Raw genomic sequence first — 20453 nt, forward strand, 5'->3', positions numbered from 1 at the left:
AAAGATGATGAGGGAATACGTAGATGACCATACCATCGTCCTAAATGATCACACAGCTCCCTACAACTACTGGGTTTCAAAGCTGGACATGTGGCACGAACTGGCGCTGTACGCCTTGGAGGTTCTTGCCTGCCCTGCCGCTAGCGTCTTGTCCGAGCGGGTTTTCAGTGCAGCTGGTGGCATCATCACCGATAAGCGTACACGCCTGTCGACTGACAGCGCTGACAGGCTGACGCTTATTAAGATGAATAAAGCCTGGATTTCTCATAATTTCCAATCTCCACCAGGTGAAGGAAGCTCAACCTGAATAATGTATGCACTCCTCCTCCTCATTCTCCTCCTTCTTCTCATCTTTGTACACTAAAGCAGGGTTAACTGGCTATTTTTTGCCAGGGCCAACTGTCTCTAGCTATCGTACTCTATCTATTTAATTTTTCTGGAGGGCCACCTATCCAATCCTCTGTTTTGAAAACTTTTTTGGATTGCCACATACAGGCACTCTATCTATTTAATTTTTCTGGAGGGCCACCTACCCACTCCTCTATTATGAAAAGTTTTTGGCACTATCCAAATTTAATTGTCTTCATAGCAGCCTCCACACGTCGTCTTTATAGCAGCCTCCACACGTCGTCTCCATAGCAGCCTCCAGACGCCGTCTCCATAGCTGCCTCCAAAATTCATCTCCATAGCTGCCTGCACATGTCGTCCCATTAGGAAAGAGCTGTGTCAGGCTCATTTTTCGGGTGTTTCACAAGATACGTTATGGAACTTGGTCACTATGTCGCCACCATGCTGTGTTATAGACTAAATATACAGTCAACCTTTTGTTCACATAGGAAATCATTTCAGCGCTTCTTGCTCACCTCCTTTGGTTCCTCTCTGCCGCCATAACCACGCCAAATACTGATACATACACTGCTACACGTTATCCTCGCCAAAAGGAATTTTTTAAATGGGGCATTTGGGGTATGTCGCCATGCCACTCTCTAGCCTGCCGCTACTGCCGCTGCCTCTGCATGCCGTCTTCTATAGTGTCAGGGTCAATTATTGGGTTTTTTAGATGCTATCTCGCCTGACTCGGTCACTCTGTCATTGCCATGCTGTTGCCCATAATTTTGGCATAATGGTGCGATAAGGCAGCCTCAGAGGCATCCATGCATGCTGCCCCTGCTGTTTCCTGTCCATTTCCGTGGTGTTTCCATCCTTTTCTGAGGTTCCCAGGTGTTTGGCCAAGCTTCCCTGTGCAGAGCCTTGGTCCCCTTGAAAAATGCTCGAGTCTCCCATTGACTTCAATGGGGTTCGTTATTCGAGACGAGCACTCGAGCATCGGGAAAAGTTTGACTCGAGTAACGAGCATTCGAGCATTTTAGTGCTCGCTCATCTCTAATCATTAGTAATCCAGAGTTGCTTTTTTTAAAAAAAAATTTAATCTAAAAAAATGTGGCTCTAATAACAAATTCGGACATAATATTGAGACATAATTGGATTGTTGGGCTGACATGGAGATGTATCAGATATAGGGATTTTTAAATACAGTAGCTTTTCCCTTAGGACTATTACAACTTGTTTAGGTCACAATATATTCTCATATTTACAGGATATCCCTGTAAATCTGTTCATCTATCAGAGATGAGATTATACACTAAAAAATCTCTTCCTTATTAGGTGACACTCTGCCGGAGCAAATCCAACTGGATGACAATGGTCATCAGCTTCCCCCAGAACTGAAAGGTAAGTGCTCTGTCTACTTACTTACCCTTGGGGGATGGTGTATAAAGCCGCCATGTAAAGACACCAAGTAGAAAGATGGAAATTTCCCGTGGAGGTGATACGTCGGCGCCGCATGGATCCAAAACACTATCAGATTGTAGTGAGATTCAAAGCTAGTTCTTTATTACAGTAAAAAAAATAAATAAATAGATGGATTGCTACGCGTTTCAGCCCTGGACATGGGCCTTCGTCAGGCATGCATCCTCTAAGCCTAGAGGAGAGGTGTTTCTACAATCACCATAGACGGGGGGCATCCTCTACACCTAAAGGAGAGGAGGTTCTACCATCATCATAGACAGGGGGTATCCTCTACACCTAGAGGAGAGGTGGTTCTAATATCACTATAGACAGCGGGCATCCTCTACACCTAGAGGAGAGGAGGTTCTACCATCACCATAGACAGGGGCATCCTCTACACCTAGAGGAGAGGAGGTTCTACCATCACCATAGACAACGGACATCCTCTACACCTAGAGGAGAGGAGGTTGTGCCATCACCATAGACAGGGGGTATCCTCTACACCTAGAGGAGAGGTGGTTCTAATATCACTATAAACAGCGGGCATCCTCTACACCTAGAGGAGAGGAGGTTCTACCATCACCATAGACAGAAGCATCCTCAGCACCTAGAGGAGAGGAGGTTCTGCCATCACTATAGACAGGGGGCATCCTCTTCACCTAGAGGAGAGGGGGTATTACCATCACCATAGACAGTGGGCATCCTCTACACCTAGAGGAAAGTAAGTTCTACCATCACCATAGACAACGTACATCCTCTACACCTAGAAGAGAGGAGGTTGTGCCATCACCATAGACAGGGGGTATCCTCTACACCTAGAGGAGAGGTGGTTCTAATATCACTATAGACAGCGGGCATCCTCTACACCAAGAGGAGAGGAGGTTCTACCATCACCATAGACAGGGGCATCCTCAACACCTAGAGGAGAGTAGGTTCTACCATCACCATAGACAGGGGGCATCCTCTACATCTAGAGGAGAGGAGGTTCTACCATCACCATAGACAGGGGACATCCTCTACACCTAGAGGAGAGGGGGTTCTACCATCACCATAGACAGGGGACAACCCCTACACCTAGAAGAGAGGGGTTTCTACCATTACCATAGACAGGGGACATCCTCTACACCTAGAGGAAAGGGGGTTCTACCATCACCATAGACAGGGGGCATCCTCTACACCTAGAGGAGAGGAGGTTCTAACATCACCATAGACAAGGGCATCCTCTACATCATCTTGGGGTAAGAGCAGAGGTGAGAGCAGAGAGACTGTAGGACTCTCTGCTACAGGAGGTTGTTATGTTAGATATTTGATACATGAATGAACCTAAACTTTCTGCTGCCCGAGTGGAGTTATAGAACGCCCTCTCCCTCCATCCAGAAGTAAAATATCAGGATTTTTCATGCAGTTTTCCACACCTATGCTGACATCGGGTATGAAGAGACACTATTTTCAGGTGTCAGGTCTACCACCTTGTTGCAGGTTGTGCTACCTGAGGAAAGAGGATCAGCTTGCCTTATGGATGGCGCAGCTCTGCATGTAGGTTGGATTTGATAGACGTGAGTCCTTTTCCAACCTTATATTCTATGATACTATAATGATGTCACAATGAGCGTACCATACGGGAGCGTATGCTTTTTCTTCTCTAAATTGGACCAAGTGATGGGGGCGGCCTCCTCACATGCTCCTAATAGCCGTTTTTTGGTGTTACCCGCCCATATCTATGCAAAGCCCTGTATCTGAGTAAGGAAGCAGTGTACTTCCACAATGTGAAGCCATTTATTCTAGATAATAAACAATTACATTTTTTCCTCATGGATCAGAATTGTCATAATCTAAAAAATCTTTAGTCTATGGTTGTTCCCAGCATTCTGTGGTTCAAGAGTTGCATCTTCAAGTCAGCATCACCACATATCTGATATTGTAAGGTGCATTATCAAGGTAATCCCCTATTGTGTGTGCTCCTTCGCGACCATTCTTAGCTCTGCTTTGCATTCCTTCACATGAAGATTGTGTTTTAGTTTAACCTCTCATCTTCACCTTTAATTTTTGATTTTTCTACAGAAGTCCAGATCTGCCACAAAAAAAGATTACGTGAGATAACTCAGAGGCTTATAAAGCACCACCCCCTAAGATGTAATAAGGAAAGATTTCCATTCCGTTATTTGAACCTCATTATTGTCTCCGCTGATCACTTCAGTAAATACACTGGGAATGAGCTTATAAACACCGGGAATAAACATGGGAAATATTTCAAGATGAAACTAAATGATTTACAACAAACTTCTGCCAACAAGTTATTCCGCTGGAGCCACCGATCTAGGAGTGTGCCACATATGGTGATGGTGGTTGGAGTTGCGGGTGTAGGGAAGACCACTCTGATGGAGAAGTTTATCTACAGCTGGTGTAAGGGGGATCTCTATCAAAGATTCTCTTTTGTCTTTTTCTATACATTTCGGGAGCTCAACAGACTGGATAAGGTTAGTCTGGAGACCATGATCCTTCAGCATTACCCGTATCTGGAGAAACAACTTGGGAACATCTTACGAGATCCAAAGAAACTTCTCTTTATATTTGATGGATTAGATGAAAGCAATCACACAATGGATTTCAAATTAGATTCAGTGATCTCTGATCCTAAACAGCTCGGATCTAGTGGTCAGATTGTGGTCAGTTTGGTGAGAAAGTCCCTTCTTAATGGTTGTTCTGTTCTAATCACCAGTCGTCCAACCAGACTGACATCAATTGATTGTAAAGTTTTTCAACAAATTGCAGAACTCTCAGGTTTTTTCGCAGAAGAAATACAAATTTACTTTGATGATTTCTTCCCTGACTCTGATCTAGCAGTAAAGGCTTTTACCTATGTGAAGCAGAATGACTCGCTGTACACATTCTGCTACCTCCCGGCCTACTGCTGGATCATCTGTACTGTATTATCCAGGTGCTTCAAACCATCAAGTAGTGACCAGCAGGTCTCATCTTTACCCCAAACAGTGACCCAGCTCTTTGCCATATTTGTCACCAACATCCTTAATCTGGAGAAAAGTTGTTCTCCAGGTTTCCTGCAGTCCATCGGGTGGATGGCAGAAGATGGAGTTTTGAATCACAAGGTTATTTTTGATAATGAAGATCTAGAAACGTTCCATGTGGACAATAAGGAAAAGCTCTTATCCAGTTTTCTGATAGAATGGGAGGAACCTGCGTCCTATTCCTTCTTACATCTCACTCTTCAGGAATTCTTTGCTGCTTTGGTGCATTATGTTGACTATTCTCCTGAGAAGTTAAAGAATTCAATAAAAAAAGCCATATCCTATCATGACGGACGTGGTGAAATTTTCCTCCGTTTCCTGTGTGGTCTAACCGATGCCTCTACCAGGTCCATACTTTCTAGTTACCTGGACAAACAAGCAGATCAGGCCTCCAGAGATGTCATGACTTGGCTAAAGGACCATATTCTAAAAGGACAACAACTGATGGAAAGTGTGGATAAGAGGAAACATCTTCTCAGAACTTTCTTCTATCTGTTTGAAACTCAGAATAAGTCTCTAGTGCGGGAATCATTGCTATCTGACAGAACACTGGACCTTTCTGGTGTCTGCATGTCAGCAATGGACTGTACAGTAGTAGCATTCATCCTGGACAGAAATATAAAGGAACTTGATTTATCTTCATGTTCTTTAGACTCCGAAGGATTAGAGAGACTTGCACCTGCATTACATAACCTCCATAAACTGAGGTAAAGTACTAATTATGTTTTACATTTCTATCTATTTCTAACAGTTGCGTTATACTTGATGTCTCATCCAATAGGTGATTAATACAATACAATGGATTGCTGTATGGAGGAAATTCATATGTACATAGCGTAGTCTGTTTCATAGATGTATCACATGTCACTTTTCACGTATCTAAACCTGAAAAGTGACAACACAAGGAGGTATAAAAAGGAATTAGAGTGATTATTGAAATGGGTTAGGGAGCATGAAATTATTAAAGGAAGGGAATTACTATATGTAAATGGACTCAACCCAAAAATTCCAGTAATATATTATTTGCCCAAGGTTCATAAGAGCATCGTAAATCCCCCACGTTGACCCATCATTTCAGGGATTAGCTGTTACCAGTCGCCTGGGGCAGTGGACCTCAACCACCAGGCTGTGGCCTAAGACCGAGTTGTGGAACACCCGGTCCAGGGCCGCGGCCAAAAGTACTTAAAAAGAAAAACTCTATACTTTCCTCTGATGCTCCTCTTTTCCCGTTGCACCAGGTTCTTTTTTGCCCCGCGGCTCCCTGGAAGATGTCGTCTATGGACGCTGCCAGTGCTTACACACTATGGCGTGATTGGCAGTGTGCATAGACCTGCCGCTGGCCGTCTACCGGGAAGGCACGGGAGAAGAGGAGCGTCGTAGGAAAGTATAGAGTTTTTTATTTTTATGGGGGCTAGGCTGAGGGCATTGCTATTATGGGGGCTGGGCAGAGGGCATTAGTATTGGGGGATGTGCGTTTTTGAGGGAGCGCTGCTTTGGACATTTTATTAATGAGGAAAGACTGCTGGACATTTTGTTAATAAAATAAGGTGCCTCGGCTTATATTCAAGATAGACTTATACTCTACCATATGTGGTATAAAAAGAGGGCTACAGGAAAATATATATAGCATTATATAGGTTGGGGTAAGATATGGGGTATTTGCTGGGCAAACTATTTTATTTTTACAGGGACCATGGTTCGGGTCCCTGGAAAAAATTCTTGGGTGCAGCCCACCCTCGAATACAAAAAAGTTGGGAACCACTGGCCTGGGGGAATATGTAGATATATACCTTCATCCCTTGGTTAAAAATATGAGAACATATCAAAGGGATTCACAACACTTAATCAATGTTTTGCTCCTGTGATGTATCGGCATTGTACACGTCTATTCCCTAGGATCTTGGGATTGGATGGAGCTGGCTACATGGACCGGTTGAAAAAGACATTTCTAGTTGAAAATATACAATTCTGTTTAGGACATAATTATTTTTGGTTTGATGAAAAATTGTATTTACAAATTGGAGGAACTGCAATGGGGGCAAAATTTGCCCCATCGTTGGCTAATTTATATTTGGAAAAGTTGTAATATTTATTTAGATAATATTATTTTATTTAAGAGATATATTGATGACTGCATCGTTATTTGGAGAGGATGCAGTGAGGAGTTAGAAGGTTTCTTGAGATATATCAATGTTAATAATTATAATTTAAAATTTACACATGAAGAAGTGGAGAATAAGATTTGTTTGTTTTTTTTAGATTTGGAACTATTTAGGGAAGGTTGCAACATTAAAAATAGAAATTACTTTAATCCGGCCGATGTAAAAAGGGGTATAAATATTTTTGGTCTATACGATAAAAACTTGGGAATGGAAGATGTGTTCTTAAATAAATATTATTGGATAAGATGGAATGTAGAAATATGTATATAAGAATAGAGCCATCACTTAGAATGGATTAGATGACGTATTAGTGTGAGGGAGGTGTGTCTGTCCAAGCGTGATAGGATAGGGCGATTGGAAAGGCCTGCCGAAAGTATCTAATGGATAGGGGAATTAAAAGCTATCAATGGAAGAGAGAGGTCTTATGGTTTTAAAAAGTAGTGGCGGATTTTTCTTTTTTGAAGCAAACTTTTTATTGAACATTTTATAACGTTTTTACATACATATCCCCGATCCCCCCAACCCCCCCCCCCCCCCCGCTAGCAGACAGACATCCCCCCCCCCCCCCAAACAGTCTGGACAAGTTGCATATTATGTGTTAGACTACCGAGATATTACAAAGATACAAGTACAGCTTATACAGATTTTGTGATCTGAATAATCTTTGTATTTTAGTGAACAAATGTACAGGTATCCACATGGGTGAATTGTGTAATATGTAGAGATATTGGGGAATAAGCACCATTTTGCACAGATTTATTCTCCCTATAACCATCAAGGGAAGTTTGCACCAAACTTCCACCTTGGCTGTCGACCTTTCTAGCATTGGCCCTAGGTCGAGAGTTATGTATTCCTGGATCCTACTTGCCTACTTCCAGCTTTATCTGGGGCAACCTTAAAAAGAGACCCTAGACTTGTAATAGTGAGCACTGACATTAATTTTTACACTTACAATTACATGTGACTTGATATTTTTACCGATTATTAATAGCGAGATCATGATCTGACAGGAACAGGTCTTTCTTTCACAGCCCCATAAACAAATTTGCATATGAGGTGCACAAGCTCCACCCTTTGCAGTGTCCTGGAGCCTTATAAAAAAAAAGCCATCATGACGTTTCATGCATGAATAAAAGGATTTGACATCAAGTGTCACAAAAATTTAGCCCATGTCTAAAGGGATCCAATCCAACTTAACTCAAAGCTTGACCAAATCTCTCAAATTGGAGGGAAGGCAGCTCGGCCTAGTCTACCCCAGTCCCAGAAGACTTGATACTTTTTTGGTCCTGACTACACCAATGTAATAGTCATTCTGACTATCTCATCTTCTTATTCTTATAGTTTGTCTTATAATTGTCTATCAGACACGTCCTGCATCCATTTGGCATCTGGAATAAGAAATAACTCCTCACTGAAGATACTTGATCTGTTTAATAGCGATTTGTCTGGTCCTCACCTCAGTGACTTAATGGAAGCTTTGTCCAGTCCAGGCTGCAGGATAGAGGAGTTACGGTGAGTGTAAAAGATGTTTATATGAAGAGACCAGGGGCGTGACTACAGGGGTACCCGCCATAAAAACTTTTATGGGGCCCACAGTGTCAGAGGGCCCTGGGATCTGGGTAATTGGATGTGAATATGCTGTATGTGTATATTTGTAATTTGTATATGCTCTAAATGTTTATGCATATGTGATGTGTATAGGCGGTATGTCTCTGTATGTGATGCATGGGTGTATATGGTACTCTATGAATGTGTGTATATGCTGTCTGTATGTATATATGGTGCGTAAATACTATGGGGCAGATTTACTTACCCGGTCCATTCGCGATCCAGCGGCGGGTTCTCCGACGCTGATTCAGGTCTTCCGGCGATTCACTAAGGTAGTGAGCCCGATGTCCACCAGGTGTCGCTGCTGCGCTGAAGTCCGCCGAAGTTCACTGGATTTCACCAAGCTAGGACGGGTGCAGGTAAGTGCGTGTCATGCGACTCATTTTTTTTAAAAATATGGTGGTTTTTCCAAATCCGTCGGGTTTTTCCCACAGCCACGCCCCCTGATTTTCGTCACTTGCATGCCGGCGTGCGCCAAAAACCCGGCAGAATTCAACGAAAAAACACGATTCAAATACATGATATGTATATTTTTAAGGGGTAAGTGGGGCCACCTGTCTCCTAGTTATACCACTGGAAGAGACATATGGGGACAATTTATACATCTATTTTATGATCTGTACCATTGTTATAACCACATCCTACTTTTTTTTTAGCAGGGTTTCAAATGCTAAAACGCAACTCTACCTCTAGTGCTAGCACTTTGCTAACCCTATCAATGTTGAAAGCTGTGACTACTCTGTCTCAGACCTTCCACATTTTGATGGTGGTCGCTGGAGGCTACACTTCTGTTGCACTGTAGATTCTATATACTCTTTAAAGTATGTATTCTGAGTCTCTAGAACTAGAGCTGCCTTTGGGGCCCCTTTCTCCCCTACCCCTTCTCTCACTGGCACTTTCCAGTTTAACATTCTACCATCACCATAGATAGGGGCATCCTCTACACCTAGAGGAGAGGAGGCTCTAACATCACCATAGACAGGGGGCATCCTCTACACCTAGAGGAGAGGAGGTTCTACCATCACCATAGACAGGGGGCATCCTCTACACCTAGAGGAGAAGGGTTTCTACCATCACCATAGACAGGGGGCATCCTCTACACCTAGAGGAGAGGAGGTTCTACCATCACTATAGACAGGGGCATCCTCTACACCTAGAGGGGAGGAGGTTCTACCATCACCATAGACAGGGGGCATCCTCTACACCTAGAGGAGAGAAGGCTCTAACATCACCATAGACAGGGGGCATCCTCTACACCTAGAGGAGAGGAGGCTCTATCATCACCATAGACAGGAGGCATCCTCTACACCTAGAGGAGAGGAGGCTCTAACATCACCATAGACAGGGGGCATCCTCTACACCTAGAGGAGAGGAGGCTCTAACATCACCATAGACAGGGGACATCCTATACACCTAGAGGAGAGGAGGTTCTACCATCACCATAGACAGGGGGTATCCTCTACACCTAGAGGAGAGGAGGTTCTACCATCACGATAGACAGGGAATCCTCTACACCTAGAGGAGAGGAGGTTCTACCATCACCATAGACAGGGGGCATCCTATACCCCTAGAGGAGAGGAGGTTCTACCATCACCATAGACAGGGGGTATCCTCTACACCAAGAGGAGAGGAGCTTCTACCATCACGATAGACAGGGAATCCGCTACACCTAGAGGAGAGGAGGTTCTACCATCACCATAGACAGGGGGCATCCTCTACACCTAGAGGAGAGGGGGTTCTACCATCACCATAGACAGGGAATCCTCTACACCTAGAGGAGAGGAGGTTCTACCCCCACCAGAGATAGGGGCCATCCTCCCCACATATGGGAGAGGCAATTCTATCATCAACATAGAGGAGATTGAGTTCTACCATCCCTATAGACAGGGTGAATCCTTTAAGCTTAAGAGAGAGGTGGTTCTAACCTTTGCCATAGACTGAAATTTTTAATATACGTAAGAGCATTAAGACTTTGAACACTCTGCCACCAGATGTTATAATTAATGATGAGCAGACCCAGTTGCCATACAAGTTACAATAAAGGAAGAGTTAGTTGCTTAAGAATCTATTGCTTGTCCCTGGTCTGCGGGTACCATCACAGGCCTCCTTCATGTAGTCACAGCCCTCTTCTTGATTCTGACCTACTAGTCAAGACTGGTGTGCATTAGATCTATACTGAAACCTAGGCATACCTAACATCTGTGTTCTAATCACCCTACAGCCAGCCACTTCAGGTTCCACTTCAGTCTTCTGCTGCCCTCGCATCCTGTCGGCCCCAATCAGGATGTTGCACATGTGTCAGTATGACTCCCTTACCAGCTACCCAAATGCCTGGGATAGAAATAGAGATGATGCAGTTATAGAGAAGAAGTACTGTGCTCTTACACTAATCTCTTCTCAGACTTCTTATGTCTGGAGTCTTCCTTTTACTGAGTTGAGGACCATGTTCTCATGAATTATTGATTAGCATTCAGACTCATTACATCTGCCTCTGTGGAGATCAATCAATATCAGTGATCACCAACTTGTAATCAACAATAAAGTTACAGGGATATTCTCCTTGCAGGACACAGAACAGCTTTGTAACTTCCATGATCTTGTTATACTGTCTTCTTAGTTGTATCTAGTGCGATTCTGTCTAATGACCCCTTGTATCAAATCCTATCATGTGACATTGTATGATGGGACATTAGATGGGATGGGACAATTGTTGTGATATTCTCTTATGTGCTGTCCATTCAATTCCATAAAATGTAATACTGTCTCCTGAAGCATCACTTACATGTCTTCTTATTCTTACAGTCTGGCTATGAATAAGCTACCAGACACATCTTGCATCCAGTTGGCATCTGTAATAAGGAACAATCCCTCCCTGACGAAATTGGACCTTTCTAATAACAACCTGTCCGGTCCTCACCTCAGTGATTTGATGGAAGCTCTTTCCAGTCCTGGCTGCAGGATTAAGGAATTACGGTGAGTTTTTACACTAGAGATCGAAATTAGAGAACATTTTTGATGGATTTTTTTGTAAGGGGTGCATCAGGCCACTAGAACAGTGTTTTACAAAATTACCAAGCTATCTACATAAAACCTTTGTATTGTAAAACATGTGATGATGAGAAATAAGGAACAGAAATGAGTGTAGCACAGAGAAAGATAATAATTACACTTTCTCCAGGTCCCAGCAGTCACCAGTCAGAAAGTAATGCACAGGACATCAGCCCTGGAGACAGGACATCACTATTCTCTCACACGGCTCTGCCGGGATCTGCTCAGCTCTTCTTGCAGTCTCATTCACAGTTCTGTGACTGTTGTGTGTTTCTTTACCATAATTTTGCCACACACCCATGCCGACACCAGGCGTGAAGAGACAATTTTTAAGAGTCAGATGCGGATTTGTGACTCTGATGCTGCCTCCCCCATCTTGCTGCAGGTCGTGCCACCTGAGGCAAGAAGCTCAACTTGCTTCATGCCTGATGTACCCCTGGTCATAGGTCACAGCTCACCCAGGCTTTAAAAAGGAACAACCTTATTATAGAAGAGGAAAGTGTGGGGGAAATTGTGGACTGGATGACTCACTCCTCCTCCTCTCAGTCACAGCAGGATGATCTTCCTTCTGAGTCTTTTACATTATGTTGGAGCCAAAAGTCAAAGGACGTATATTTCTGCTTTTTTCATCCCAAGCAAAGCATGGATGTTCTGTGTCATTAATTCCAATTCCTAGTGGTGTTCCTCTACTTTTTCTCCTACACCACAGATACCCAATTAGGTTTGGCTCCAGGTTTCAGTAGGCTCCTTTTCTGTGAACTTATGGGACGACTAAAAAATTCAGAAACTAAAACAGTCTCCTGTTCCATAAAGTATTCCCTAGTTTATCATACCAAACAGCCCCTTCATGGTTATTTAATATAAGCCCCCTGAAACCCTATGAATTCATTACATAAAGCCCCCTCACCCTCATGTATTATGCACAGCCTTATGTGGGCCCCCAAGCAGCTATGGGTCCTGGCACTTGCCCAGGTATGCCCAGTGCTGGCGCTGGCTCTGCCCTCACTGCACACTTTGCCAGATGTTGAATAAGGCCTCCCTGTTGTTGTTTTTTTACACAGCATTCAATGTGTGGGTAGCCCAGAAGTGGCGGGGACTCAAAGATGAGGGACAATGTATTCAGCTCTGCTGGTGGTAGTGGCATAGCCAAGGTGGTAGAAGCATTGCTGGTGAAGTCAGAGTAAGAAATCTAGAGGTGGGCCAAGGAGCCTCAGCAAACAGCATGAGCTATTTCAATAATAAATAATCTATTTATATAGCGCACACAGATTACGCAGCGCTGCACAAAGTTTGCCATATCAGTCTCTGTCCCCAATGGGGCTCACAATCTAAGCAACCTACCAGTATGTTTTGGAGTGTAGAAGGGAAACCCACGCAATCATGGAGAGAATATACAAACTCTTTGCAGATGTTGACCTGGATGGGACTAGATCCCCCCTCGCGTACTATAACCCTAAGGGGGTCTGATCACTCTTACCATATACTGAAATACAGCTCTATTGCTGTACATGGGTATAATGCCATGGCACGGGGAAAAACAATCCTCAACAAAATGGCTGCTTTCTTGTCCTACCAGCATTTCAATGCCCCTGGGCCCTCTCCACACTCCATTTGCCACCAACCATCATACTATTACAATAGGGACTATTTTTGAAAGCTTTAAAATAGGAAAACACATTAAATACCTGCCTTTCCCCAAAGCTATGTGTGTCATTGTGTGTCATTTTCACTGTGACAATGATTTGCTACTGCTGCAATTCATCCCAGAGCTTAGGGAAGTGGGACATCAGAGGGAAAATGAAAATATGAATATATTTGAAGAAATGAGATAGGAGCTTCTCATGAACATCTGTGCTTTACATGACTGAAGGGAGTTATGTACCAATTTTCAAGACAATTTGAGTAACATTGGTTTTGCCCAATTTTTTTTGTACCCAAACATAAACCTTTACAAATATTTGGTGATGATTTAGGGTATCAAATATTGGATGATTCACTCATCTCTAGTTAACATATAAATACATGGAGCAGTATTGTGGGCAAAGGCGTTCTGTGCTATGAGATAGCTCTAAAAAATTTCATCTAGGAGTTCCAGTTCATGGACAAATTACAAGCCAATAATTTAAAATAAGTATTAAAAAACAAACATATAAACTCATATATAGATAATATTAAAATGATACCTGTTTCGAGACCTGAACTGGGGTCGAGTCCGACTGAGGACCATTTTATCATGTATTATTGATCTATGCAAATGTACGAGACTCACAGGAACATCCAGACTCCTTACATCTGGATCTGTGGAGATCAGTTTACATCCCAGTTTTTCTGGTGATCAGATAAGGACAGGGCCATTCACCTCTCAGGAGGCAGGACAGATTTGTGATCTCTATTTGAATTGCATGTCCCTATTATGTGTGATACGGTGTTGTATCTAATCATGTCCTTTAATCATGTCTGCTAACATGCTGTATCCAATCTTATCATGTTACACAGTATTAAGGGGCACTGTAACTAAATGTAATGCCAATGTATTTGTGATACTGTCTCTTGATGCATCACCAACGTCCCTTCTTCTTCTTCCTACAGTTTGCGTAGTAATAATCTTTCAGAAAAATCCTGCATACATTTGGCATCTGGAATAAAAAATAACCCCTCCCTGAAGATACTTGACCTGTCTGATAATAATATGTCTGGTCCTTACCTCAGTGACTTGATGGAAGCTCTATCCAGTCCAGGCTGCAGGATAGAAGAGTTAGAGTGAGTATAAGAGATGTGTACAGGAGGACACATTACAGTGAGTATGAGAAATGTGTACAGGGGGAGACATTACTGTGAGTATAAGAGATGTGTACAGGAGGAGACATTACTGTGAGTATAAGAGATGTGTACAGGAGGAGACATTACTGTGAGTATGAAAGATATGTACAGGAGGAGACATTAATGTGATATAAGAGATATGTACAGGAGGAGACATTACTGTGAGTATAAGAGATGTGTACAGGAGGAGACATTTCTGTGAGTATAAGAGATGTGTACAGGAGGAGACATAACTGTGAGTATAAGAGATGTGTACAGGAGGAGATATTACTGTCAGTATAAGAGATATGTACAGGAGGAGACATTATTGAAAGTATGAGAGATATGTACAGGAGGAAACATTACTGAGAGTATAAGAGATGTGTACAGGAGGACATTACTGAGAGTATAAAAGATGTGTACAGGAGGAGACATTACTGTCAGTATAAGAGATATATACAGGAGGAGACATTACTGAGAGTATAAGAGATGTGTACAGGAGGAGAAATTACTGAGAGTATAAAAGATGTGTACAGGAGGAGACATTACTGTCAGTATAAGAGATATGTACAGGAGGAGACATTACTGAGAGTATAAGAGATGTGTACAGGAGGAGACATTACTGTCAGTATAAGAGATATGTACAGGAGGAGACATTACTGTGAGTATAAGAGATATGTACAGGAGGAGATATTACTGTGAGCATAAGAGATGTGTATATGAGGAGACATTACTGTGAGTATAAGAAATATGTACAGGAGGAGACATTACTGTCAGTATAAGAGATATGTACAGATGGAGACTTTACTGTGAGTTTGAGAGATATGTACAGGAGGAGACATTACTGTGAGAATGAGAGATATGTACAGGAGGAGACATTACTGAGAGTATAAGAGATGTGTACAGGAGGAGACATTACTGTGAGTATAAGAAGTGTGTACAGGAGGAGACATTACAGTGAGTATAAGAGATGTGTACAGAAAAAGACATTACTGTGATAAAAGAGATGTGTACAGGAGGAGACATTACTGTTAGTATAAGAGATGTGTACAGGAGGAGACATTACTGTGAGTATGAAAGATATGTACAGGAGGAGACATTAATGTGATATAAGAGATATGTACAGGAGGAGACATTACTGTGAGTATAAGAGATGTGTACAGGAGGAGACATTTCTTTGATATAAGAGATATGTACAGGAGGAGAAATTACTGTGAGTATAAGAGTTGTGTACAGGAGGAGACATAGCTGTGAGTATAAGAGATGTGTACAGGAGGAGACATTACTGTCAGTATAAGAGATATGTACAGGAGGAGATTTTACTGTGAGTTTGAGAGATATGTACAGGAGGAGACATTACTGTGAGAATGAGAGATATGTACAGGAGGAGACATTACTGATAGTTTAAGAGATGTGTACAGGAGGAGACATTACTGTGAGTATAAGAAGTGTGTACAGGATGAGACATTACAGTGAGTATAAAAGATGTGTACAGAAGAAGACATTACTGTGATATAAGAGATGTGTACAGGAGGAGACATTACTGTGAGTATAAAAGATGTGTTCAGGAGGAGACATCACTGTGAGTATAAAAGATGTGTACAGGAGGTGACAATACAGTGAGTATAAGAGATGTGTACAGGAGGAGACATTACTGTGAGTATGAGAGATATGTGCAGGAGAAGACAATACTTTCAGTATAAGAGATATGTACAGGAAGAGACATTACTGTGAGTTTGAGAGATATGTACAGGAGGAGACATTAATGTAAGTATAGGAGATGTGTACAGGAGGAGACATTAATGTGAGTATAGGAGATGTGTACAGGAGGAGACACTACTGTGAGTATAAGAGATTTGTACAGGAGGAGATATTACTGTCAGTATAAGAGATATGTACAGGAGGAGACATTACTGTCAGTATAAGGGATATGTACAGGAGGAGACATTACTGTGAGTATAAGAGATATGTACAGGAGGAGACATTACTGTGAGCATAAGAGATTTGTATATGAGGAGACATTACTGTGAGTATAAGAAATATGTACAGAGGAGACATTACTGTCAGTATAAGAGATATGTACAGGAGGAGATATTACTGTGAGTTTGAGAGATATGTGCAGGAGAAGACAATACTTTCAGTATAAGAGATATGTACAGGAAGAGACATTACTGTGCGTTTGAGAGATATGTGCAGGAGGAGACATTAATGTAAGTATAGGAGATGTGTACAGGAGGAGACATTAATGTAAGTATAGGAGATGTGTACAGGAGGAGACACTACTGTGAGTATAAGAGATTTGTACAGGAGGAGATATTACTGTCAGTATAAGAGATATGTACAGGAGGAGACATTACTGTCAGTATAAGGGATATGTACAGGAGGAGACATTACTGTGAGTATAAGAGATATGTACAGGAGGAGACATTACTGTGAGCATAAGAGATTTGTATATGAGGAGACATTACTGTGAGTATAAGAAATATGTACAGGAGGAGACATTACTGTCAGTATACGAGATATTTACAGGAGGAGACATTACTGAGAGTATAAGAGATGTGTACAGGAGGAGACATTACTGTGAGTTTAAGAGGTGTGTACAGGAGGAGACATTACAGTGAGTATAAGAGATGTGTACAGAAGAAGACATTACTGTGATATAAGAGATGTGTACAGGAGGAGACATTACTGTGAGTATAAAAGATGTGTACAGGAGGAGACATTACTGTGAGTATAAAAGATGTGTACAGGAGGTGACATTACAGTGAGTATAAGAGATGTGTACAGGAGGAGACATTACTGTGAGTTTGAGAGATATGTACAGGAGGAGACATTAATGTGAGTATAGGAGATGTGTACAGGAGAAGACATTGATGTGAGTATAGGAGATGTGTACAGGAGGAGACACTACTGTGAGTATAAGAGATTTGTACAGGAGAAGATATTATTGTTAGTATAAGAGATGTGTACAGGAGGAGACACTACTGTCAGTATGAGAGATATGTACAGAAGGAGGCATTACTGTGAGTATAAGAGATGTGTACAGGAGGAGACATTACTGTGAGTATAAGAGCTGTGTACAGGAGGACACATTACTGTGAGTATAAGAGGTGTGTACAGGAGGAGAAACTACTGTGAGTATAAGAGATGTGTACAAGAGGACGCATTACTGTGAGTATAAGAGATGTGTACAGGAGAAGACATTACTGTCAGTAAAAGAGATGTGTACAGGAGGAGACATTACTCTGAGTATAAGAGATGTGTACAGGAGGAGACATTACTGTAAGTATAAGAGATGTGTACAGGAGGAGACATTACTATAATTATAAGAGATGTGTACAGGAGGAAACATTACAGTTAGTAAAAGAAATGTGTACAGTGGGAGACATTACAGTGAGTATAAGAGAGGTGTAGAGAAGGAGACATTACAGTGAGTATAAGAGATGTGTACATGAGGATACACTACTGTGAGTATAAGAAATGTGTACAGAAGGACACATTACTGTGAGTATAAGAGATGTGTACAGGAGGAGACATTACTGTAAGTATAAGAGATGTGTACAGGAGGTGACATTACTGTGATTATAAGAGATGTGTTCAGGAGGAGATATTACTGTGAGTATAAGAGGTGTGTATAAGAGGAGATAATACTGTGAGTATAAGAGATGTGTACAGGAAGAGTTATTTCTGTGAGTTTAAGAGATGTGTACAGGAGACATTACTGTGAGTATAAGAGATGTGTAAAGGAGGAGACAATACTGTGAGTATAAGAGATGTGTACAGGAGGAGACATTACTGTAAGTATAAGAGATGTGTACAGAAAGAGACATTACTGTGAGTATAAGAGATGTTTACAGGAGGAGATATCACAGAGCGTATAAGACATGTACAGAAGGAAACATTACTGTGAGTATAAGAGATATGTACTGGAGGAGACATTGCTGTGAGTATAAGAGATGTATACAGGAGAAGACATTACTGTGTGTATAAGAGATGTGTACAGGAGTTGACATTACTGTGAGTATAAGAGATGTGTACAGGAGAAGACATTACTGTGAGTATAAGAGATATGTACAGGAGGAGACATTACTGTGAGTATAAGAGATATGTACAGGAGGAGACATTACTGTGAGCATAAGAGATTTGTATATGAGGAGACATTACTGTGAGTATAAGAAATATGTACAGAGGAGACATTACTGTCAGTATAAGAGATATGTACAGGAGGAGATATTACTGTGAGTTTGAGAGATATGTGCAGGAGAAGACAATACTTTCAGTATAAGAGATATGTACAGGAAGAGACATTACTGTGCGTTTGAGAGATATGTGCAGGAGGAGACATTAATGTAAGTATAGGAGATGTGTACAGGAGGAGACATTAATGTAAGTATAGGAGATGTGTACAGGAGGAGACACTACTGTGAGTATAAGAGATTTGTACAGGAGGAGATATTACTGTCAGTATAAGAGATATGTACAGGAGGAGACATTACTGTCAGTATAAGGGATATGTACAGGAGGAGACATTACTGTGAGTATAAGAGATATGTACAGGAGGAGACATTACTGTGAGCATAAGAGATTTGTATATGAGGAGACATTACTGTGAGTATAAGAAATATGTACAGGAGGAGACATTACTGTCAGTATACGAGATATTTACAGGAGGAGACATTACTGAGAGTATAAGAGATGTGTACAGGAGGAGACATTACTGTGAGTTTAAGAGGTGTGTACAGGAGGAGACATTACAGTGAGTATAAGAGATGTGTACAGAAGAAGACATTACTGTGATATAAGAGATGTGTACAGGAGGAGACATTACTGTGAGTATAAAAGATGTGTACAGGAGGAGACATTACTGTGAGTATAAAAGATGTGTACAGGAGGTGACATTACAGTGAGTATAAGAGATGTGTACAGGAGGAGACATTACTGTGAGTTTGAGAGATATGTACAGGAGGAGACATTAATGTGAGTATAGGAGATGTGTACAGGAGAAGACATTGATGTGAGTATAGGAGATGTGTACAGGAGGAGACACTACTGTGAGTATAAGAGATTTGTACAGGAGAAGATATTATTGTTAGTATAAGAGATGTGTACAGGAGGAGACACTACTGTCAGTATGAGAGATATGTACAGAAGGAGGCATTACTGTGAGTATAAGAGATGTGTACAGGAGGAGACATTACTGTGAGTATAAGAGCTGTGTACAGGAGGACACATTACTGTGAGTATAAGAGGTGTGTACAGGAGGAGAAACTACTGTGAGTATAAGAGATGTGTACAAGAGGACGCATTACTGTGAGTATAAGAGATGTGTACAGGAGAAGACATTACTGTCAGTAAAAGAGATGTGTACAGGAGGAGACATTACTCTGAGTATAAGAGATGTGTACAGGAGGAGACATTACTGTAAGTATAAGAGATGTGTACAGGAGGAGACATTACTATAATTATAAGAGATGTGTACAGGAGGAAACATTACAGTTAGTAAAAGAAATGTGTACAGTGGGAGACATTACAGTGAGTATAAGAGAGGTGTAGAGAAGGAGACATTACAGTGAGTATAAGAGATGTGTACATGAGGATACACTACTGTGAGTATAAGAAATGTGTACAGAAGGACACATTACTGTGAGTATAAGAGATGTGTACAGGAGGAGACATTACTGTAAGTATAAGAGATGTGTACAGGAGGTGACATTACTGTGATTATAAGAGATGTGTTCAGGAGGAGATATTACTGTGAGTATAAGAGGTGTGTATAAGAGGAGATAATACTGTGAGTATAAGAGATGTGTACAGGAAGAGTTATTTCTGTGAGTTTAAGAGATGTGTACAGGAGACATTACTGTGAGTATAAGAGATGTGTAAAGGAGGAGACAATACTGTGAGTATAAGAGATGTGTACAGGAGGAGACATTACTGTAAGTATAAGAGATGTGTACAGAAAGAGACATTACTGTGAGTATAAGAGATGTTTACAGGAGGAGATATCACAGAGCGTATAAGA

The 20453-nt window shown here is 41.6% G+C and overlaps 1 protein-coding gene across 4 annotated transcripts in view; it reads left to right on the top strand.

Annotated features, from left to right (window-relative positions):
* Nucleotides 1-20453, top strand: part of LOC140128358 (NACHT, LRR and PYD domains-containing protein 12-like) — a 118429-nt gene that overhangs the window by 36976 nt on the left and 61000 nt on the right. For all 4 annotated transcript variants that reach the window (XM_072149996.1, XM_072149998.1, XM_072149999.1 and 1 more), the window contains 5 exons: nucleotides 1666-1731; nucleotides 3850-5521; nucleotides 8318-8488; nucleotides 11387-11557; nucleotides 14222-14392. In XM_072149996.1, the coding sequence (XP_072006097.1) occupies nucleotides 1666-1731; nucleotides 3850-5521; nucleotides 8318-8488; nucleotides 11387-11557; nucleotides 14222-14392 (2251 nt within the window). The remainder of the gene's footprint in view (nucleotides 1-1665; nucleotides 1732-3849; nucleotides 5522-8317; nucleotides 8489-11386; nucleotides 11558-14221; nucleotides 14393-20453) is intronic.

This window comes from Engystomops pustulosus, chromosome 4 (assembly GCF_040894005.1).
Source record: "Engystomops pustulosus chromosome 4, aEngPut4.maternal, whole genome shotgun sequence".
NCBI classification, from domain to species: Eukaryota; Metazoa; Chordata; class Amphibia; order Anura; family Leptodactylidae; genus Engystomops; species Engystomops pustulosus.